The sequence below is a fragment of the Ranitomeya variabilis genome, chromosome 4 (assembly GCF_051348905.1).
Source record: "Ranitomeya variabilis isolate aRanVar5 chromosome 4, aRanVar5.hap1, whole genome shotgun sequence".
In the NCBI taxonomy this organism is placed as follows: domain Eukaryota; kingdom Metazoa; phylum Chordata; class Amphibia; order Anura; family Dendrobatidae; genus Ranitomeya; species Ranitomeya variabilis.
In genome coordinates, this window is record NC_135235.1 from 202110879 (window position 1) to 202135634 (window position 24756).

The 24756-nt window shown below is 36.7% G+C and overlaps 1 protein-coding gene across 1 annotated transcript in view; it reads right to left on the reverse strand.

The window, feature by feature from the left end:
* The window catches only part of LOC143770229 (uncharacterized), a 263961-nt gene that overhangs the window by 140569 nt on the left and 98636 nt on the right, over window positions 1-24756 (reverse strand). The window contains exons 30-34 of the mRNA XM_077259650.1: window positions 24075-24260; window positions 22220-22405; window positions 20367-20552; window positions 16610-16795; window positions 11868-12053 (exon numbers count right to left, since the gene is read on the reverse strand). Coding sequence (XP_077115765.1) covers window positions 11868-12053; window positions 16610-16795; window positions 20367-20552; window positions 22220-22405; window positions 24075-24260 — 930 coding nt within the window. The remainder of the gene's footprint in view (window positions 1-11867; window positions 12054-16609; window positions 16796-20366; window positions 20553-22219; window positions 22406-24074; window positions 24261-24756) is intronic.

Genomic DNA, 24756 nt, shown 5'->3' on the forward strand with positions numbered 1-24756 from the left:
TTGCGGTGACAAAAATAGCAGATATGATCGGAGTGAGGAAGGTACCAAGAAGAGAAACTGAATGCATTTCAACCACTCAATGTGTTCTTAGACTCAGTTTTTTTGTCGCAGCCTTGTTTTTTAATGGCTCCAGTAAAGATGTTGTCATTTTACCTACTGAAGCTGGATCTTTTCCACATACCCGCACTTTGCCTCCTTGTCTGGCAGAGACGTGATCTCATGCGTCATCCCTCTGGCAGAGACGTGATCTCATGCGTCATCCCATGAAATCTACCGGGAACCAGCTAAGGGTTAGCTAAAAAAAACTTCACTTTGGTTTATAAGATTTCAGCACAGTGACTTTTCTGAAGTGGAAGGATGCAGGTTATATCAATCACACTCTGTAATGTCCCGGATGACGAGTAGCCACAGTTCCAGTAAACATGGATGAAAATTAAGAAATTTTGATACCCTATTGAGTCCTCTGTTCACAACTTTTCTAAGCCTCTAAAGTAGTGATTTCCAACAAGTGTCTCTACAGCTATTTAAACAAGCAATTCCAAGCAAGCCACAGGCAATCAGGGAATGCTAATAATTGCAATTCCATAACAGCTGGAAAGCCACCTATTTATTGTACTGTAGATCACATTTTTAATCCCTTCATAACAAGGCCATTTTCAATTTTTTGCTTTTCATTTTTTATTCTCATTTTTCATAGAGCCATAATTTTTTTTCTGCCCACATAGACATGTGTTTTTATGCAGGACTAATTGTATTTTTAACCCCTTTCTGACATTAGACGTACTATCCCATCGAGGTGGGGTGGGCCCGTATGACCACCGATGGGATAGTACATCATATGCGATCGGCCGCGCTCACGGGGGGAGCGCGGCCGATCGCGGCCGGGTGTCAGCTGACTATTGCAGCTGACACCCGGCACTATGTGCCAGGAGTGGTCAAGGACCGCCCCCGGCACATTAACCCCCGGCACACTGCGATCAAACATGATCGCAGTGTTCCGGCGGTATAGGGAAGCATCGCGCAGGGAGGGGGCTCCCTGCAGGCTTCCCTGAGACCCTCGGAGCAACGCGATGTGATCGCGTTGCTCCGAGGGTCTCTTACCTCCTCCTCCCTGCAGCAGGCCCAGATCCAAGATGGCCGCGGCATCCGGGTCCTGCAGGGAGGTGGCTTCACTGCCCCTGCTCAGAGCAGGCGCCGGGAAGCCTGGATCTGTGCACGTCAGATCGCCGATCTGACACAAAGCACAGCAAAGTGTCAGAACAGCGATCTTGCACTATAACATGATTCCCCCCCCCCCCCCCGGGGCAATGTTATAGTGTAAAAAAAAATATTCACATGTGTAAAAAAAATTAAAAAAAAATAAAAAAAAAAATGTTCCCCCCCCAAAAATATATTGCTCCTATAAATACATTTCTTTATCTAAATAACAAAACAATAAAAGTACACATATTTAGTATCGACACGTCCATAACGACCCGACCTATAAAACTGTCCCACTAGTTAACACCTTCAGTGAACACCGCAAAAAAAAAAACAAGGCAAAAAACGCTTTATTATCATACCGCCAAACAAAAAGTGGAATAACACGCGATCAAAAAGAGGGATATAAATAACCATGGCACCGCTGAAAACATCATCTTGTCCCGCAAAAAACGAGCCACCATACAGCATCATTAAATAAAAAATAAAAAAGTTATAGTCCTCAGAATAAAGCGATGCAAAAATAATTATTTTTTCTATAAAATAGTTTTTATCATATAAAAGCGCCAAAACATAAGAAAATGATATAAATGAGCTATCGCTGTAATCGTACTGACCCGAAGAATAAAACTGCTTTATACATTTTACCCAATGCGGAACGGTATAAACGCCTCCCCCAAAAGAAATTCATGAATAGCTGGTTTTTGGTCATTCTGCCTCACAAAAATCGGAATAAAAAGCGATTAAAAAATGTCACATGCCCGAAAATGTTACCAATAAAAACATCAACTCGTCCCGCAAAAAACAAGATCTCACATGACTCTGTGGACCAAAATATGGAAAAATTATAGCTCTCAAAATGTGGTAACGCAAAAAATATTTTTTGCAATAAAAAGCGTCTTTCAGCGTGTGACGGCCACCAATCATAAAAATCCGCTAAAAAACCTGCTATAAAAGTAAATCAAACCTCCCTTGATCACCCCCTTAGTTAGCAAAAAATAAAAAAAATAAAAAAATGTATTTATTTCTATTTTCCCATTAGGGTTAGGGCTAGGGTTAGGGATAGGGTTAGGGTTAGGGCTAGGGTTGGGGTTAGGGCTAGGGTTAGGGCTAGGGTTAGGGCTAGGGTTAGGGCAAGGGTTAGGGTTAGGGCTAAGGTTAGGGTTAGGGCTAGGGTTAGGGTTGGGGCTAGGGCTAAGGCTACAGTTAGGGTTGGGGCTAAAGTTAGGGTTAGGGTTGGGGCTAAAGTTAGGGTTGTGGTTTGGATTACATTTACAGTTGGGAATAGGGTTGGGATTAGGGTTAGGGGTGTGTCAGGGTTAGGGGTGTGGTTAGGGTTACCATTGGGATTAGGGTTGGGGATGTGTTTGGATTAGGGTTTCAGTTATAATTGGGGGGTTTCCACTGTTTAGGCACATCAGGGGCTCTCCAAACGCGACATGGCGTTCGATCTCAATTCCAGCCAATTCTGCATTGAAAAAGTAAAACAGTGTTCCTTCCATTCCGAGCTCTCCCGTGCGCCCAAACAGGGGTTTACCCCAACATATGGGGTATCAACGTACTCAGGACACATTGGACAACAACTTTTGGGGTCCAATTTCTCCTGTTACCCTTGAGAAAATACAAAACTGGGGGCTAAAAAATAATTTTTGTGGAAAAAAAAGGATTTTTTATTTTCACGGCTCTGCGTTATAAACTGTAGTGAAACACTTGGGGGTTCAAAGTTCTCGCAACACATCTAGATAAGTTCCTTGGGGGGTCTAGCTTCCAATATGGGGTCACTTGTGGGGGGTTTCTACTGTTTAGGTACATTAGGGGCTCTGCAAACGCAATGTGACGCCTGCAGACCAATCCATCTAAGTCTGCATTCCAAATGACGCTCTTTCCCTTCTGAGCTCTGCCATGCGCTCAAACGGTGGTTCCCCCTCACATATGGGGTATCAGCGTACTCAGGACAAATTGGACAACAACTTTTGGTGTCTAATTTCAACTGTTACCCTTGAAAAAATACAAAACTGGGGGCTAAAAAATAATTTTTGTGAAAAAAAAAGGATTTTTTATTTTCACGGCTCTGCGTTATAAACTGTAGTGAAACACTTGGGGGTTCAAAGCTCTCACAACACATCTAGATGAGTTGCTTAGGGGGTCTACTTTCCAAAATGGTTTCACTTGTGGGGGGTTTCAATGTTTAGGCACATCAGTGGCTCTCCAAACGCAACATGGCGTCCCATCTCAACTCCTGTCAATTTTGCATTAATACCCCGACATATGGGGTATCAGTGTACTCAGGACAAATTGGACAACAAATTTTGGGGTCCAATTTCTTTTCTTACCCTTGGGAAAATAAAAAATTGGGGGCGAAATATCATTTTTGTGAAAAATGGCGCTCCTTCTCTTCCGAGCTCTGCCATGTGCCCAAACAGTGGTTTACCCCCAAATATGGGGTATCAACGTACTCAGGGCAAATTGTACAACAAGTTTTGGGGTCCATTTTCTCCTGTTACCCTTGGTAAAATAAAACAAATTGGAGCTGAAGTAAATTTTTTGTGAAAAAAAAGTTAAATGTTCATTTTTATTTAAACATTCCAAAAATTCCTGTGAAACACCTGAAGGGTTAATAAACTTCTTGAATGTGGTTTTGAGAACCTTGAGGGGTGCAGTTTTTAGAATGGTGTCACACTTGGTCATTTTCTATCATATAGACCCCTCAAAATGACTTCAAATGAGATGTGGTCCCTAAAAAAAATGGTGTTGTAAAAATGAGAAATTGCTAGTCAACTTTTAACCCTTATAACTCCTTAACAAAAAAAAAATTTGGTGCCAAAATTGTGCTGATGTAAAGTAGACATGTGGGAAATGTTACATATTACGTATTTTTTGTGACATATCTCTGTGATTTATTTGCATAAAAGTTCAAAGTTGGAAAATTGCAAAGTTTTCAAAATTTTCGCCAAATTTCCATTTTTTCCACAAATAAACGCAGGTAATATCAAAGAAATTTTACCACTATCATGAAGTACAATATGTCATGAGCAAACAATGTCAGTATCATCAGGATCCGTTCCAGAGTTATAACCTCATAAAGGGACAGTGGTCAGAATTGTGAAAATTGGCCCGGTCATTAACGTGCAAACCACCCTTGGGGGTAAAGGGGTTAAAATATGAACTCGGAATATTACTCTGTTCAACAGGACTATTACGATGATACCAGACATGTCTAGTTTTTTATTATTTTAGCGGTGAAAAAAAACCAGAAGTTTGAAAAACTAAATTTTGGGAGTTGTTTTTTCCTGAGACCCGTAACGTTTTCTTTTTTCTTGTCGATGGAACTGTGTGACGGCTTATTTTTTGCAGGGCGAGAAGATGATTTTATTGATACCATTTTTGGATAGGTAGCTTTTTTGTGTTATTGCAGCGACCAAAAAAATTAATTTTGGCTTTGTTGACTTTTTTTAGTTTACGGTGTTTACAGAGCGGGTTAATTATTTTTATAATTTAATAGACTGGACTTTTCCAAACTTGGTGATACCACATATGGGTATTTTTTATTACCTTTATTTTTAAAGGGGAAAATATGGAGTGGTGATATAAACTTTTATGGTTTTTGGGGTTTTTTTCATATTTTTTCATATATATTTTTGGTTTACTGTTCACTGCATTTATTAGTTCCCATATTGGTTTTGAAGTTCCAATTGTCTGATCACTTGTGCCAAAACATTGCTGCGTATAGTAAAAATCACAGGCTCCTTGAAGCCTGGCCATAGGCAAGCTTAAAGGGAGCTCTGTAATGACAAGCATGTGGGTCTTCAACAGACCCCTGCCTGTCATAGCAAACCATTGGCGAACCACAAAAAATACGTCTATCATTCGCTCTATCATTTTCCTGATTCCATTCATTTGCTTTCGTAGTCTCATCCATAAATTTATAATGTACTTTTGACCATATTCATCATTGATTTAAAAAAAATTACAGTGGGGATTTTTGTGATCAATAGTTTTAAATCTGGTTAAAAAAATGCAAAAACAAACTAGTGTTTATGCCATATGCCAGATGTTTTATGGGTTTGAGATGCTTTTTGCACCTCACTGGACTGTTTTTGAAAGTCTAAAAATGGGATTGTGATTTAGAGGAGGATTGCAAAGGCACCAGATCTATTAAAAATTGCATCATCATTTTGCAATAAAAAAATATTGGTGTGACGTAAGTCAACCGAGAGATGTTGTAGGAAAGTGTCAAACATCTCTAGCAATAGGCACCAGATTTATCACACTGATTGCACCATTGTGATAAATTTGGTCCAGGTAATGCCTATCTTGTCTTGATTTTGATTTATTTGTAGGACATTATTATTTAAGGTTGTCTAATACAGAATCAGATTGCTATGGATACAACATCTGGATCCACTATCAATCAGCTGGTATCTGCTCTGGCAGAGGGCGGATTAAACAGTTTATGAAGAGGACATCTTCAGCTTCATACATTGTGTAGTAGCAGCTGCTGGGTAAAGCAGTTTATTTGGCATTCAGGTGGATAGGAGAGACATTCCAGTACTTTGCAGTAGCCACTACGGAATGCACGAGGCTTCTGTCTTTAACTCTTTACATAGCTTACACATAGCCATTGCCGGAACAAATATCCATTGAATTGGGATGGGGAACATCCCACCAATCTCATTCTCACCTAAAACCCCAAGAAATCTCATACTGATGTCATCAATATATTTTTTTCTCAAATTTAGTCAATAATTTAATCCCAATGTTTCCTATTGTGTTTGATTTTTGCAGCCTTTAGTTATTATAAAGAAAATTACCTGAACATTACATAACATACTAATGGTTAATTTTGCAATAATTATTCACAGCATAGAAAAAAATATTTTCTAAAATTCATACCAGTTGTGATAAAATTAAACTAATGTAAACTTTCTAAACTTACCTTTAATATTTTATTTAAATACCTTATATTAAACATAGTGTTAGCTCTATAGACTGTGTCTGGTATTGCAACTGACCACTAGTCACTTATATAAGACAAAACTGCAGTACCAGACCCAACCCATGTACAAGAGTGGTGCTGTTTCAGGTAAAAACGGAACACATTCAATTAAAACATAATGACTCATGAGGAAAAGTCATATGTATGGGTACCATGAATATGCACAGCCCACAAATGACTCTTTAGAAGCATGAAATGTTGAAGTGTCACGGTTTATTTAAAGGGTTATTCCCATCACAGACATTTAAGGGATAGTCACAGGATATTACACCTTTCAGACCAGCTTCTCTCTTGAGACTGTCGGATACTTGCCTCTAACCTCTCTAAATAAAAATGTTGCCATATATGCACAGCTCTCTCCCCTCTCCCCCCCAAAAAAGTCTAGACAAATACAAACAGGTATAATATTGAATTAATTATAAAATACCCGTCCACCTCAATAGCTTGGAGAAACTAATACGTATACACCAAATAAAGCATCTTAAGTTTTCCTTCACTGTTATTTTCTTCTGAAGACTTCCCAAATCCACCATTAAATTCATGTCTTCCATGAATTTCAAAAGTCCTTGTCTCTCCACCATTACCAAATTCAAATTTTCCACCATGTTGTCCAAATACGCCCCCAACATTTAGGTTGCCTCCTTTCAAATCAACTATTTCAGTTTAAAAAAAAGACAACAATTTAATTCCTTCATGGTAAGACGTATACCATCCCCACCAAACAGAATTAGTTTTACTATTTATATTATATAATGTCTTACAAAATTCCCGCCACCTTGATAGTTTAGAGAGAATAATATTAATTTACTAAATAAAGTATATATGAAGGAATCTTACATTGTCCTTCAGTCTTATTTTCTTCAGAAGATTTCCCAAATCCACCATTAAATTCATGTCTTCCATGAATTTCAAAAGTACCTATATCTTCCCACCCCAAAAATTACTAAACATATAAATATGTATAATATTTAATGATTTTATTAAATACCCAGCCACCTCGATTACATGAAGAACTTGATATGAATATTTGCTAAATAAAAAATACATATAAAGGAATTATACGATGTCCTTCACTCTTATGTTCTTCAGAAGATTTCCCAAATCCACCATTAAAATCATGTCTTCCATGAATTTCGAAAGTCTTTGTCTCTTCACCATTACCAAACTCAAATTTTCCATTTTGGTGTCCAAACACGCCCCCAATATTTAGGTTGCCTCCTTTAAAATCAACTATTTCTGTTTCAATGACGAGACAAAGCATTTAACTACTATAATACTAGTGCCTATCACATAAAAATGATATCCCTCCCATATAGTAGAACATTATATGAATTTATAGTGAATTATAAAATACCCGACCACCACAATCGTATGGAGAAAGTAGCACAAAATAAAGTATATGTACAGCAATTTTCCTTTTTCGTTCCCCATTAAATTTTTCAAATAATTTTCTAAATCTACTCTGTAATTCAAAGTAACAAAATAACACTACCCAATTCCCATATTTAGGTTGAGTAGTTGTTTCTTGCCTCCTTTCAAGTCAACTATTAATAAAAAAGCATTAATCCCCTATTTAAAAAAAAATCTGTATGTAGGCTGAGTCCAGTCGTTTGCATCAAAAATATATGGCTACCTTTTAACGTTATCTATTAGCCATTTATGTATTTAATGTTATCCATTTTTTCATAAATGGTAATAACTTCCTTATTAAGATCACTTGATATATCAGTTCCTCCATTAATTTGTTGGTTTACATGAATTTCAAAAGTATGAGACTGCCCACCATTACCAAACTCAATTTTTCCATTTTTTTGGCCAAATAAGCCACCCACATTTAGGTTTGGCAGTTGTAGGTTTTCGCATTTTAAGTCAATTATTTCTATTTAAATGAAGACACAAAGCATTTAACTGCTATTGTAGTAAAATGCTCCCCAAAATATGTTCCTGTCACCATGGTAAAATAAATATAATTTTATTATGAATGAAAAAATAATCAACACCCTTAAGGAGGTTTCTTACGTTTTTCTTCATTATTACAGTATCTTCTTCAAATTATTTCCCCAAACCACCCTTTATTTCATGTCTTCCATGAATTTTTTAAAGTCCTTGTCTCCCCAGTCCCCACCATTACCAAACTCAATTTTTCCATTTTTGTATCCAAATACAAAATTTCGGGATATGGGGCTTTGTGAGGGCTTCTTTTAGCTGACATTTTTACTCGTGCCATTTTGGCGTAGATACAATGTTTTGATTGCCTCTAATTGCATTTTAATGCAGTGTTGCGGTGGACAAAAAAAGTAACTCTAGCATTCCGATTTTTTTCTCATTATGCCGTTTAAGTATTGGATCAATTTATTTTATATTTTGATAGATCAGAGTTTTATGAATACAGCGATAGCAAATATGCATATTTTTTATTTTCTTTTAATTGCTTTATTTGTAATGGAGCAAAAGGGAGGTCATTTGAATTTTTATATTTTTTTTTTTTTTTTCACAATTTAAAAAAAAAAATTTCACTTTTAACTGTATTTCTTACTCGCCAGTAGAAGACTTGAAGCTGCGATTATCTGACCGTTTGTACTATACATAGCAGTGTGAAAATCAATGCTAGTCTTGCTCAGTGGAATTGTCAAGACAAGTACGAAGGTCATCAGCTAAACACTGTCTGTCATGGCCACTCACATCCCCGCCGATGGGCATGTGGAATGAAGCTGCCCTCTGGCAACACATGTTAAATGCAAATTTCAGAGATTGACAATAGCAGTTAACATGATAACAGCAGTGGGTGGAGCTCAGCTCCTTCAGTGGCTGTTGGAGGCAGATGATGGTTGAATAATTCCGCCATCATCTGCCAAGAAAGATAGGGGCTCGGCTTGTGATCTTGGAACAAAGGGGTTAAACTCACTTCATATTATAAATCCAACATTAATTTCATGTATGACATTTATTTCCATACTTTTTGCATCCCCAGTTTTTCCAAATGCAATGTTTTCAGTTTAATGACCAATTACGCCACCTATACTTAGGTTCTATTGTAGTATTTTGCATCTTTTTATGCCAGTATTATCTATTCAAACAATTATTTTAAGCAGATACCTGCTATTATAAATTATATCCCAATTGTTTATTTTCCCTTCACTATGTCAAACATTAACTGGGCTTCATTCTAATCACAACAATTTCTAGCATATAAATGCCCACCACCTCAACATCTCACTTACGTTTTCCTCCTTCCCCATTAATATTACTTGATATATCAAGTCCACCATTAATTTGTTGATTTCCATTTATTCCAAAACCATGTGCCTCCCCAGAATCGCCACCTTGGTGACCAATTATGCCCCCCACAGTTAGGTTTGGTAGTTGTAGGTTGCCACCTCCCAGGTTAATTTCTGTTCATCAAAAGAAACAAAACATTTCATTCAAAACTATGACCGTGGGATTTTTCGTTTTTCCGTTTTCGTTTTTCACTCCCCTCTTTCCCAGAGCCATAACTTTTTTATTTTTCCGTCAATTTGGCCATGTGAGGGCTTATTTTTTGCAGGACGAGTTGTACTTTTGAATGACACCATTGGTTTTACCATGGCATGTACTAGAAAACGGGAAAAAAATTCCAAGTGCGGTGAAATTGCAAAAAAAAGTGCAATCCCACACTTGTTTTTTTTTTTTTGCTAGGTTCACTAAATGCTAAAACTGACCTGTCATTATGATTCTCCAGGTCAGTACGAGTTCATAGACACCTAACATGACTAGGTTATTTTTCACCTAAGTGGTGAAAAAAAATTCCAAACTTTGCAAAAAAAAAAAATAAAAATTGCGCCATTTTCCGATACTCGTAGCGTCTCCATTTTTCATGATCTGGGGTCAGTTGAGGGCTTATTTTTTGCGTGCCGAGACGGCGTTTTTAATGATACCAATTCAGTGCAGATGCGTTCTTTTGATCGCCCGTTATTGCATTTTAATGCAAATCGTGGCGACCAAAAAAACGTAATTCTGGCGTTTCGATTTTTTTTCTCATTACGCCGTTTTGCGATCAGGTTAATGCTTTTTTTTTATTGATAGATCGGGCGATTCTGAACGCGGAGATACCAAATATGTGTAGGTTTGATTATTTTTTTATTGATTTATTTTGATTGGGGCGAAAGGGGGGTGATTTAAACTTTTATATATATTTTTTTTTTTTCACATTTTTTTTTACTTTTTTTTTTAACTTTTACCATGCTTCTATAGCCTCCATGGGAGGGTAGAAGCAGGCACAGCCCGATCGGCTCTGCTACATAACAGCGATCATCAGATCACTGTTATGTAGCTAAAATGCAGGTGTGCTGTGAGCGCCGACCACAGGGTGGCGCTCACAGCCACCGGCGATCAGTAACCATAGAGGTCTCAAGGACCTCTATGGCTACAATATACAAGCATCGCTGACCCTCGATCATGTGACGGGGGTCGGCGATGCGCTCATTTCCGGCCGCCTGGCCGGATGCGGTAGTTAAATGCCGCTGTCTGCGTTTGACAGCGGCATTTAACTAGTTAATAGCGGCGGGTGATCGCGATTTCACCCGCCGCTATTGCGCGCACATGTCAGCTGTAAAAAACAGCTGACATGTCACGACTTTGATGTGCGCTCACCGCCGGAGCACACATCAAAGCAGGGGACACGACATCGGACGGTATAGTACGTCCGATGTCGGGAAGGGGTTAATTCTCCTTTTTAATTATAATAAATAATACCCGTCACCTCGACACCACAGAAAGGCTATTATATACTTACCATAGTATACATTGGGGCAATGCTAAATTTTTCTTCTCCCCTTTATTTACTTTGAATAATTTCATGTTTTTTTCTACTCACCATCACCAATCTTTACCAGTTATTTTACCAACTGAGCCCCAGTAATCTAATCTATGTACATTTTTGCCTTTCCCATTAATTCCTTCCATTTTGAGAAGGACAGAAGCTCACATTTCCACAAAATGAACAATAGAGTGGCAAAAATTGTTTTCTCTAACTATATGACGCTGTAGAAAAACATGAAAAAATATCCCACCACCTGTCAGATTTATCTACATATGTTCTTAATGTGATAACTTACTGCCTCCTCCTTCCTGATTAATCCCATTTATGCTAAATCCACCATTAATTTCATGTTATCCATTAATTTCAAAAGAATGTGCCTCCTGAGCATCACCAAATTACATTTTTCCACCTTGTTGACCAAATACGCCCCCAAGATGTAGATCTAGAAGTTGGATTTACAGCTGCATTTACCATGTTATAAATGGAGCTCTATACACGGCTGTTAGAAGCAGATGATGGCTGAATAATTCAACCATCATCTGGCGGGAAAGATGCAGGCTCAGCTTACAAGCCCATGTCAAAGTCAGAGACCCTACATATGAAGTATCATGATTTTTTCTTCTGCAGTTTTCTCAAATGCAATTTTTTCAGTTTGGTGACCAATTACGCCTCCCATATTTAGGTTGGACTGCTGTATGTTGTCTCCTTTCTGGCAATATTATCTAATTTAACAATGAAATTAAGTACTTATCTGCTATTACAAAATATATCCCAATTGTCTATTTTCTCTTCACTATGGCACAAATTAACTAGGCTTCAATTGCACTACAATTTCTAACAAATAAATGCCCACCACCTCAACACCTCACTTACGTTTTCCTCCTTCCCCATTAATATTGCTTGATATATCAAGTCCACCATTAATTTGTTGATTTCCATTTATTCCAAAAGCTTGTGCCCCACCAGCACCACCAAATGTAATTTTTCCACCTTGCTGACCAAGTATGCCCCCCACATTTAGGTTTGGTAGTTGTAGGTTTCCACCTCCCAGGTTAATTTCTGTTTATATAAGGAAACAAAACATTTCATTCAAAATTACTTAGCTCTCCTTTTTAATAATGATAAATAACACTCATCACCTCAACATCACAGAAAGGATATTATATACTTAACATGGTATACATTGGGGCAATGCTAAGTTTTTCTTCTCCCCTTTATTTACTTCAGATAATATTCTAATTTTACCTTTAATTTCACACTTTTTTTCTACCCACCATCACCAATTTTTATGAGTTATTTTACCAACTAAGCCCCACTCATTGCTAGTTACAATAATCTATATGCATTTATTGCCTTTCCCATCAATTCCTTCCATTTTGAGAAGGACAGATGTTCACATTTCCACAAAATGAACAATAGAATGGCAAAAAATGTTTTCTCTTACTGTACGTCATTGTAAAACAAAATGAAAAATATCCCACCACCTGTCAGGATTATCTACATATGTTTATAATGTGATAATTTACTGCCTCCTCTTTCCTGATTAATCCCACTTATGCTAAATCCACCATTAATTTCATGTTTTCCATTAATTCCAAAAGAATGTGCCTCACTAGCACCGCCAAATTCAATTTTTCCACCTTGTTGACCAAAGGCGCCCCCCAGATGAAGATCGGGAAGTTGGATTTTCCCTCCTTTCAAGTCAATTATTTCTGTTTAAATGAAGGAACAAATCATGTAACTTGTATTATGAAATAATTCCTCTATAAAGTAATTTTTCTTTACCACTACGAAAACAAATTTCAATTAATTGAGTCAATTTTTACAATATTTATACCTATCACCTCAACAATTAATTTAATAATAGTAATTATTTATACTGTATGTTTTGCCAAGACCAAGGAGGCTTTAGCAGAGATTCATCTCAAGGGACACTGACTTTTTCTTAGCAAGGCTGTTAGTCATTACATGTCTCACAGAGTTTCCCGCTTTCCTTATTGAGCTCAACTGATATTTCAAGTCCCCCAATTAATTTCACAATTTCCATGAATTTTAAAAGTCTTTTCTCTCCACCCTTACCAAACTTAATCTTTTCTTTTGATAACCAAGTACACACCGCTAGATTTAGGTTGGGGAGTTTTATTTTGCCTCCTTTTCAATCAATAATTTCAGTTTAGCCCTTTGAGGACCAAGGAACATATTTGCCGCATAGTTCTCAACTAAAACTAATTTCAGTGAATAAACTTATGGTCCTTAAATGGTTAAATGAAGAAGCAAATCATTTAACCGCTATTAAGTACTTTCTCCGTTATAAAACATTGTTCCTAACACCTGGCAAAATGTATATAATTTATTTTTAATCATTGAATTTTAGTTTTTAATTTAATGCATAAAAAAACAAGTTGTAGGCACTTCCAGTAATCAAGAAGGATTTCCAAGGATTGAGATAATTTGCAGCAGAGAACAGCAGTGTTTAGCTGTAACAGTACGTGGGTACAAGTGATACTCATGATGAAGGACAGATAGCCGAAACGTATTGTGTCTTAGCCACTTTTTTAATGAATGAACACATATTGTTGGAGTTAAACACTGTTGTTTTCTCTTCGAAATTATCTCACTACTAAGGGATCCTCATTGTCTGGTGGAAGTGCCTATAACTTGTTTTTTTATCGATTGGAAGAATTTATTTTATATTTTGATAGCAAGGAAATACAAAGTTGCTTCCAGCTCCTGGGATAAAGTTCAAAACTTCTTTATTCGATAATATTAAAATTCCATAAGAATTTCCGGGACATAGAATGATGGGCAGATGAAAGAGCGACGCGTTTCGATCAACAAAGTGATCTTTATCAAGACTTGATAAAGATCACTTTGTTGATCGAAACGCATCGCTTTTTCATCTGCCCATCATTCTATGTCCCGGAAATTCTTATGGAATTTTAATATTTTCGAATAAAGAAGTTTTGAATTTTATCCCAGGAGCTGGAAGCAACTTTGTATTTCCTTGCTTTGCATATACATCTGACCAGGACAGACTTCCGTGCACCGGTGTTTCATTAGGTGAGCTGGCCTTTCCTTTTTTCCTTTTGTTCACATTATATTTTGATAGCTCAAACTTTTATGAAAGTGGCAGTGCTACATATGTGTATTTTTAATTGCTTTATTTTTAATATAGCAAAAGTAAGGTGATTTGAATTTTTATTGTAAATTTTTCTCATGTGTAAAAACTGTTTTTTCGTATTTTTTCTCCCTTTTGGAAGCTTAATCCTGCACTATCTGATCGCATGTGCTGTATATAGCAATGCATCACTGGTGCTATGTATAGCTAAAATCACAGTCTCCTATGAAAGCCAGCTACTGGCTAGCTTTATCTGGAGATCCATCATAGCAAGCACAACATGTGATAAGAGATTGACAGCTGCATTTAACGTGTTAACAATGGAGCTCTGTACACGGCTGTTAGAGGCAGATGATGGCTGAATAATTCAACCATCATTTGCCAGGAATGATATGAGCTCAGCTTGCAAGCCCACATCAAAGTCAGAAACCCTATATAGGAAGCATCATATTTTTGGTTCCGCAGTTTTTCCAAACTTAATTTTTTCAGTTTGGTGACCAATTACGCCTTCCATATTTCGGTTGGACTGATATAATTTGTCTCCTTTCTGGCAATATTATCTATTTAAAAAAAGAAATTAAGCAGTTATCTGCTAGTATAAAATATATCCCAATTGTTTACTTTCCCTTCACTGTGACTAAAATTATCTAGGCTTCATTCTAATTGTTACAATTTTTAACATATAAATGCCCACCACCTCAACATCTCATTTACGTTTTCCTCCTTCCCCATTAATTCCACTTGATATATCAAGTCCACCATTAATTTCATGATTTCCATTTATTCCAAATGCATGTGCCACCCCAGCACCGCCAAATTCAATTTTTCCACCTTGCTGACCAAGTATGCCCCCCACATTTAGGTTTGGTAGTTGTAGGTTTCCACCTTCCAGGTTAATTTCTGTTTATATAAGGAAACAAAACTTTTAATTCAAGATTCCTTCATTCTCCTTTTTAATAATAATAAAAAATACCCGTCACCTCGACAGCACAGAAAGGCTATTATATACAGTACAGACCAAAAGTTTGGACACACCTTCTCATTTAAAGATTTTTCTGTATTTTCATTACTATGAAAATTGTAAATTCACACTGAAAGCATCAAAACTATGAATTATCACATGTGGAATTATATGCTTAACAAAAAAGTGTGAAAAAACTGAAATTATGTCTTATATTTTAGGTTCTTCAGAGTAGCCACCTTTTGCTTTGTTGACTGCTTTGCACATTCTTGGTATTCTCTTGATGAGCTCCAAGAGGTAGTCACAGGGAATGTTCTTCCAACAATCTTGAAGGAGTTCCCAGAGATGCTTAGCACTTGTTGGCCCTTTTGCCTTCACTCTGTGGTCCAGTTCACTATTTTACTATGAAGGCCTGCTGCACAAAGTCTCACCTTAACAGTTGTTGTAGAGATGTGTCTGCTGCTAGAACTCTGTGTGGCATTGACCTGGTCTCTAATCTGAGCTGCTGTTAAACTGCGATTTCTGAGGCTGGTGACTCGGATAAACTTATCCTCAGAAGCAGAGGTGAGGTTTGACCCTTTCCTGGGGTGGTCCTCATGTGAGCCAGTTTCTTTGTGGCGCTTGGTGGTTTTTGCAACTGCACTTGGGGACACTTTCAAAGTTTTCCCAATTTTTCGGACTGACTGACCTTTGTTTCTTAAAGCAATGATGGCAACTAATTTTTCTTTACTTAGCTCCATTTTTCTTGCCATAATACAAATTCTGACAGTCTATTCAGTAGGATTATCAGCTGTGTATCCACCAGACTTCTGCTCAACACAACTGATGGTCCCAACACCATTTATAAGGCAAGAAATCCCACTTATTAAACCTGACAGGGCACACCTGTGAAGTGAAAACCATTTCCGGTGACTACCTCTTGAAGCTCATCAAGAGAATGCCAAGAGTGTGCAAAGCAGTGATCAAAGCAAAAGGTGGCTACTTTGAAGAACCTAGAATATAAGACATTTTCAGTTGTTTCACACTTTTTTGTTAAGTATATAATTCCACATGTGTTAATTCATTGTTTTGATGCCTTCAGAGTGAATTTACAATTTTCATAGTCATGAAAATACAGAAAAATCTGTAAATGAGAAGGTGTGTCCTGTCCAAATTTTTGGGCTATACTGTAGATGATGGCTGAATAATTCAACCATCATTTGGCAGCAATGATGAGAGGTCAGCTTACAAGCCCGTGTGAAATTCAGAGACCCTACATATGAAGTATCATGTGTTTGCTTAAACAGTTTTCCGAAACGCAATTTTTTTCAGTTTGGTGACCAATTACGCCTCCCGTATTTCAGTTGGACAGTTGTATTTTGTCTCTTTTCTGGCAATATTTTCTATTCAAACAATGAAATTAAGCAGTTATCTGCTATTATAAAATATATCCCAATTGTTTATTTTCCTTTCACTGTGGCAAAAATTAACTAGTCTTCATTCTAATTGGTACAATTTCTAGCATATAAATGCCCACCACCTCAACACCTCACTTACGTTTTCCTCCTTTCCCATTAACATTGCTTGATATATCAAGTCCACCATTAATTTGTTGATTTCCATTTATTCCAAAAGCTTGTGCCCCACCAGCACCACCAAATGTAATTTTTCCACCTTGTTGACCAAGTATGCCCCCCACATTTAGGTTTGGTAGTTGTAGGTTTCCACCTCCCAGGTTAATTTCTGTTTATATAAGGAAATAAAACATTTCATTGAAAACTCCTTAATTGTCCTTTTTAATTATAATAAATAATACCCTTCACCTCAACAGCACAGAAAGGCTATTATATAAATACCATAGTATACATTTGGGAAATGCTAAGTTTTTCTTCTTCCCTTTATTTACTTGAGATAATATTCCAAATTTTACCTTAAATTTTTTTCTATCCACCATCACCAATATTTACCAGTTATTTTATCCAACTAAGCCCCACTCATTGCTAGTTACTATAATCTATGTACATTTTTTGCCTTCCCCATCAATTCCTTCCAATTTGAAAAGGACAGATGTTCACATTTCCACAAAATGAACAATAGAATGGCAAAAAATATTTTCTCTTACTATACGACATTGTAAAATAAAATTAAACATTTCCCACCACCTTTCAGGTTTATCTACATACAGTAAAGTCCATGTATATTTGGACAGAGACAAAATGTTTCTACTTTTAGTGATAGACATTACCACAATGAATTTTAAACAAAACAATTCAGATGCAGTTGAAGTTCAGACTTTCGGCTTTCATTTGAGGGTATCCACATTAAAATTGGATGAAGGGTTTAGGAGTTTCAGCTCCTTAACATCTGCCACCCTGTTTTCCAAAAGTAATTGGACAGATTCAAGAATTTTAAATAAAATGTTCATTTTTAGTACTTGGTTGAAAACCCTTTGTTGCCAATGACTGCCTGAAGTCTTGAACTCATGGACATCACCAGACGCTGTGTTTCCTCCTTTTTGATGCTCTGCCAGGCCTTCACTGCGGTGGTTTTCAGTTGCTGTTTGTTTGTGGGCCTTTCTGTCTGAAGTTTAGTCTTTAACAAGTGAAATGCATGCTCAATTGGGTTGTGATCAGGTGACTGACTTGGCCATTCAAGAATATTCCACTTCCTTGCTTTAATAAACTCCTGGGTTGCTTTGGCTTTATGTTTTGGGTCATTGTCCATCTGTAGTATGAAAGGACGACCAATCAGGTTGGCTGCATTTGGTTGGATCTGAGCACACAGTATGGCTCTGAATACCTCAGAATTCATGCGGCTGCTTCTGTCCTGTGTCACATCATCAATAAACACTAGTAACCCCGTGCCACTGGCAGCCATGCATGCCCAAGCCATCACACTGCCTCTGCCGTTTTTTACAGATGATGTGGTAGGCTTTGGATCATGAGCTGTACCACGCCTTTGCCATACTTTTCTCTTTCCATCATTCTAGTAGAGGTTGATCTTGGTTTCATCTGTCCAAAGAATGTTTTTCCAGAACTGTGCTGGCTTTTTAGCTGTTTTTTAGCAAAGTCCTGTCTAGCCTTTTTATTCTTGATGCTTATGAGTGGCTTGCACCGTGCAGTGAACCCTCTGTATCTACTTTCATGCAGTCTTCTCTTGATGGTAGATTTGGATATTGATTCGCCGACCTCCTGGAGAGTGTTGTTCACTTGGTTGGCTGACCTCCTGGAGAGTGTTGTTCACTTGGTTGGCTGACCTCCTGGAGAGTGTTGTTCATTTGGTTGGCTGTTGTGAAGGGGTTTGTCTCCACCATGGAGATTATTCTGCGACCATCCACCACTGTTGTCTTCCGTGGGCGCCCAGGTCTTTTTGCATTGATGAGTTCACTAGTGCTTTCTTTCTTTCTCAGGATGTACCAAACTGTAGATTTTGCCACTCCTAATATTGTAGCAATTTCTCGGATGGGTTTTTTCTGTTTTCGCAGCTTAAGGATGGCTTGTTTCACCTGCATGGAGAGCTCCTTTGACAGCATGTTTACTTCACAGCAAAACCTTCCAAATGCAAGTACCACACCTCAAATCAACTCCAGGCCTTTTATCTGCTTAATTGAGAATGACATAATGAAGGGATTGCCCACACCTGTCCATGAAACAGCCTTGGAGTCAATTGTCCAATTACTTTGAGTCCCTTTAAAAACAGGGTGGCACATGTTAAGGAGCTGAAACTCCTAAACCCTTTATCCAATTTTAATGTGGATACCCTCAAATGAAAGCTGAAAGTCTAAACTTCAACTGCATCTGAATTGTTTTGTTTAAACTTCATTGTGGTAATGTCTATAACCAAAATTAGAAAAATGTTGTCTCTGTCCAAATATATATGGACTAAACTGTATGTTTATAATGTGACAACTTACTGCCTCCTCCTTCCTGATTAATCCCATTTATGCTAAATCCACCATTAATTTCATGTTTTCCATTAATTCCAAAAAAAGTGCGTCCCTAGCACCGCCAAATTAAATTTTTCCACCTTGCTGACCAAATGCGCCCCCCAGATGTAGATCGGGAACTTGGATTTTCCCTCCTTTCAAGTCAATTATCTCTGGTTAAATGAAGGAACAAATCATGTAACTTGTATTATAAACTAGTTAATCTATAAAGTACTTTTTCTTTACCACTGCAAAAACAAATTTCAATTAATTGAGTTAATTTTTAAAATATTTACACCTATCACCTCATCAATTAATTTAACAATAATAATTATTTATATTGTATTTTTGCCAAGACTAAGGGGGCTTCAGCAGAGCTTCATCTCAATTGGCATTGACTTTTTCTTAGCAAGGCTGTTTGTCATTACATGCCTCACATAGTTTCCCCTCCTTCCTTATTGCGTGCAATTGATATTTCAAGTCCACCATTAATTCAATGGCTGCCATGAATTTCAAAAGTCTTTGTCTCTCCACACTTACCAAACTTACTCTTTCCCTTTTGATGACCAAGGAAGGACACCCTCCTAGATTTAGTTTGAGGAGTTGTATTTTGCCTTCTGTCAAATCAATTGTTTCTGTTTAACCCTTTGAGGACCAAGGAACATATTTGCCCAATAGTTCTAAACTAAAACTTTTCTTTCAATTGCTTTATTTTTAATATAGCAAAAGGGGGTGATTAGTTGCTTACATATTTTGTTTATTCTCATGTATAAAAACTTTTTTTTTCACATCTTAAAGAATTTTTTACACCCTTTTGGAAACTTAATCCTGAAATTATTTGATTGCATGTGCTGTGTACAGCAATATATCACTAGTTCAAAAATCACTGTCTCCTATGCAAGCAAGCTACAGACTAACTTTCTCAGGAGATCCATCACAGCAAGCACAACGCGTGATAAGAGATTGACAGCTGCATTTATTATGTTAACAATGGAGCTCTTTTCTTTACACGGCTGTTAGAGGTAGATGATGGCTGAATAATTCAACCATCATTTGGCAGCAATGATGAAAACTCAGCTTACAAGCCCATGTCAAAGTCAGAGACCCTACATATGAAGTATCATGTGTTTGCTTAAACAGTTTTCCGAAACACTATTTTTTCAGTTTGGTGACCAATTGCGCCTCCCGTATTTCGGTTGGACTGTTGCATTTTGTCTCCTTTCTGGCAATATTTTCTATTCAAACAATGAAATTAAGCAGTTATCTGCTATTATAAAATATATCCCAATTGTTTATTTTCCTTTCACTGTGGCAAAAATTAACTAGGCTTCATTCTAATCGTTACAATTTCTAACATATAAATGCCCACCACCTCAACACCTCACTTACGTTTTCCTCCTGCCCCATTAATATTGCTTGATATATCAAGTCCACCATTAATTTGTTGATTTCCATTTATTCTAAAAGCTTGTGCCCCACCAGCACCACCAAATGTAATTTTTCCACCTTGTTGACCAAGTATGCCCCCCACATTTAGGTTTGGAAGTTGTAGGTTTCCACCTCCCAGGTTAATTTCTGTTTATATAAGGAAAAAAAACATTTAATTGAAAACTCCTTAATTCTCCTTTTTAATTATAATAAATAATACCCTTCACCTCGACAGCACAGAGAGGCTATTATATAAATACCATAGTATACATTTGGGAAATGCTGTTTTTCTTCTTCCCTTTATTTACTTCAGATAATATTCCAAATATACCTTTAATTTTTTCTACCCACCATCACCAATCTATACCAGTTATTTTATCCAACTAAGCCCCACTCATTGCTAGTTACTATAATCTATGTACATTTATTGCCTTCCTCATCAATTCCTTCCAATTTGAAAAGGACAGATGTTCACATTTCCACAAAATGAACAATAGAATGGCAAAAAATATTTTCTCTTAGTATACGACATTGTAAAAAAAAATTAAACATTTCCCACCACCTGTCAGGATTATCTACATATGTTCATAATGTGGTAACCTACTGCCTCCTCCTTCCTGATTAATCCCATTAATGCTAAATCCACCATTAATTTCATGTTTTCCATTAATTACAAAAGAATGTGCCTCACTAGCACCGCCAAATTCAATTTTTCCACCTTGTTGACCAAATGCGCCCCCAAGATGTAGATCGGGAAGTTGGATTTTCCCTCCTTTCAAGTCAATTATTTCCGTTTAAATGAAGGAACAATCATGTAACTGGTATTATAAAATAATTCCTGTATAAATTGATTTTTCTTTACCACCGCAAAACTAATTTCAACTCATTGAATCAATTTTTAAAATATTTATACCTGTCACCTCAACAATTAATTTAACAATAGTGACAATTTATATTGCATTTTTTTCGAACACTAAGGAGGCTTCATCAGAGATTCATCTCAAGAAGCAATGACTTTTTCTTAGCAAGGCCGTGTGTCATTATATGTTTCACATAGAGTTTCCTGCCTTCCTTATTGAGCTCAATTTAGTTTTCAAGTCCACCACTAATTCCATGGTTTCCATGAATTTCAAAAGGCTTTGTCTCTCCACCATTAAAAAACAAACTTGTATATATTTTTAATTTTTCATTTATAAAAACATTTTTTACTTTTAACTATATTTTTTACTCTCTTTGGGAAACTTAAACCAGCAATTATCTGATCGCTTGTGCTGTATATAACAATGCATCACTGGTGCTATGTATAGCTAAAATCACAGTCTCCTAAGAACACCAGCTACTGCCTAATTTTCATAGGAGATCAGTCATAGTAAGCACGATGCGTGATAAGAGATTGACAGCTGCATTTATCATGTTAAGAATGGAGCTCTGTATACGCCTGCTAGAGGCAGATGATGGCTGAATTATTCAACCACCATCTGCTGGGAAAGATGCCATCTCAGCTTGCAAGCCCATGTCAAAGTCAGAAACCCTACATATGAAGTATCATGTGTTTGCTTAAACAGTTTTCCGAAACACTATTTTTTCAGTTTGGTGACCAATTGCGCCTCCCGTATTTCGGTTGGACTGTTGCATTTTGTCTCCTTTCTGGCAATATTTTCTATTCAAACAATGAAATTAAGCAGTTATCTGCTATTATAAAATATATCCCAATTGTTTATTTTCCTTTCACTGTGGCAAAAATTAACTAGGCTTCATTCTAATTGCTACAATTTCTAGCATATAAATGCCCACCACCTCAAAACCTCACTTACGTTTTCCTCCTTCCCCTTTAATATTGCTTGATATATCAAGTCCACCATTAATTTGTTGATTTCCATTTATTCCAAAAGCATATGTCCCACCAGCACCACCAAATCCAATTTTTCCACCTTGTTGACCAAGTATGCCCCCCACATTTAGGTTTGGTAGTTGTAGGTTTCCACCTCCCAGGTTAATTTCTGTTTATATAAGGAAAAAAAACATTTAATTGAAAACTCCTTAATTCTCCTTTTTAATTATAATAAATAATACCCTTCACCTCGACAGCACAGAGAGGCTATTATATAAATACCATAGTATACATTTGGGAAATGCTGTTTTTCTTCTTCCCTTTATTTACTTCAGATAATATTTCAAATTTACCTTTAATTTTTTCTACGCACCATCACCAATCTATACCAGTTATTTTATCCAACTAAGCCCCACTCATTGCTAGTTACTATAATCTATGTACATTTTTTGCCTTCCCCATCAATTCCTTCCAACTTGAAAAGGACAGATGTTCACATTTCCACAAAATGAACAATAGAATGGCAAAAAATATTTTCTCTTACTATACGACATTGTAAAAAAAAATTAAACATTTCCCACCACCTGTCAGGATTATCTACATATGTTCATAATGTGGTAACCTACTGCCTCCTCCTTCCTGATTAATCCCATTAATGCTAAATCCACCATTAATTTCATGTTTTCTATTAATTACAAAAGAATGTGCCTCACTAGCACCGCCAAATTCAATTTTTCCACCTTGTTGACCAAATGCGCCACCCAGATGTAGATCGGGAAGTTGGATTTTCCCTCCTTTCAAGTCAATTATTTCCGTTTAAATGAAGGAACAATCATGTAACTGGTATTATAAAATAATTCCTCTATAAATTAATTTTTCTTTACCACCGCAAAACTAATTTCAACTCATTGAATCAATTTTTAAAATATTTATACCTATCACCTCAACAATTAATTTAACAATAGTGACTATTTATATTGCACTTTTTTTTCCAAGACTAAGGAGGCTTCATCAGAGACTCATCTCAAGAAGCAATGACTTTTTCTTAGCAAGGCCGTGTGTCATTATATGTTTCACATAGAGTTTCCCGCCTTCCATATTGAGCTCAATTTAGTTTTCAAGTCCACCACTAATTCCATGGTTTCCATGAATTTCAAAAGGCTTTGTCTCTCCACCATTAAAAAAAAAATTGTATATATTTTTATTTTTTTCATTTATAAAAACATTTTTTTACTTTTAACTGTATTTTTTACTCTCTTTGGGAAACTTAAACCAGCAATTATCTGATCGCTTGTGCTGTATATAGCAATGCATCACTGGTGCTATGTATAGCTAAAATCACAGTCTCCTAAGAACACCAGCTACTGCCTAATTTTCGTAGGAGATCAGTCATAGCAAGCACGATGCGTGATAAGAGATTGACAGCTGCATTTATCATGTTAACAATGACGCTCTGTATACGCCTGCTAGAGGCAGATGATGGCTGAATAATTCAACCACCATCTGCTGGGAAAGATGCCATCTCAGCTTGCAAGCCCGTGTCAAAGTCAAAGACCCTACATATGAAGCATCATGTTTTTTTCCACAGTTTTCCCCAAACTTAATTTTTTCAGTTTGGTGACCAATTACGCCTCCCATATTTCGGTTGGACTGATATATTTTGTTTCCTTTCTGGCAATATTATCTATTTAAACAATGAAATTAAGCAGTTATCTGCTAGTATAAAATATATCCCAATTGTTTATTTTCCCTTCACTATGGCACAAATTATCTAGGCTTCATTCTAATCGTTAAAATTTCTAACATATAAATGCCCACCACCTCAACATCTCACTTACGTTTTCCTCCTTCCCCATTAATATTGCTTGATATATCAAGTCTACCATTAATTTGCTGATTTCCATTTATTCCAAAAGCTTGTGCCCCACCAGCACCGCCAACTGCAATTTTTCCACCTTGTTGACCAACTATGCCCCCCACAGTTAGGTTTGGTAGTTGTAGGTTTCCACCTTCCAGGGTAATTTCTGTTTATATAAGGAAACAAAACATTTCATTCAAAATTCCTTAATTCTCCTTTTTAATAATGATAAAAAATACCCGTGACCTCGTCAGCACAGAAAGGCTTTTATATACATACAAAAGCATACACTGGACAATACTAAGTTTTTCTTTTTTTACTTCAGATAATTTTCTAAATTTACCTTTAATTTCATACTTTTTGCTACCCACCATCACCAATTTTTCCCAGTTATTTTACCAACTAAGCCCTAATCATTGCTAGTTACAATGATCTACGTACATATTTTGCCTTTCCCGTCAAATTCTTCCATTTTGAGAAGGACAGATGTTCACATTTCCACAAAACAAACAAAAGAATGGCAAAAAATGTTTTCTCTAACTATATGACATTGTAAAAAAAATTCTAACTATCCCACCACCTTTCAGGTTTATCTACATACAGTAAAGTCCATATATATTTGGACAGAGACAAAATGTTTCTACTTTTAGTGATAGACACTA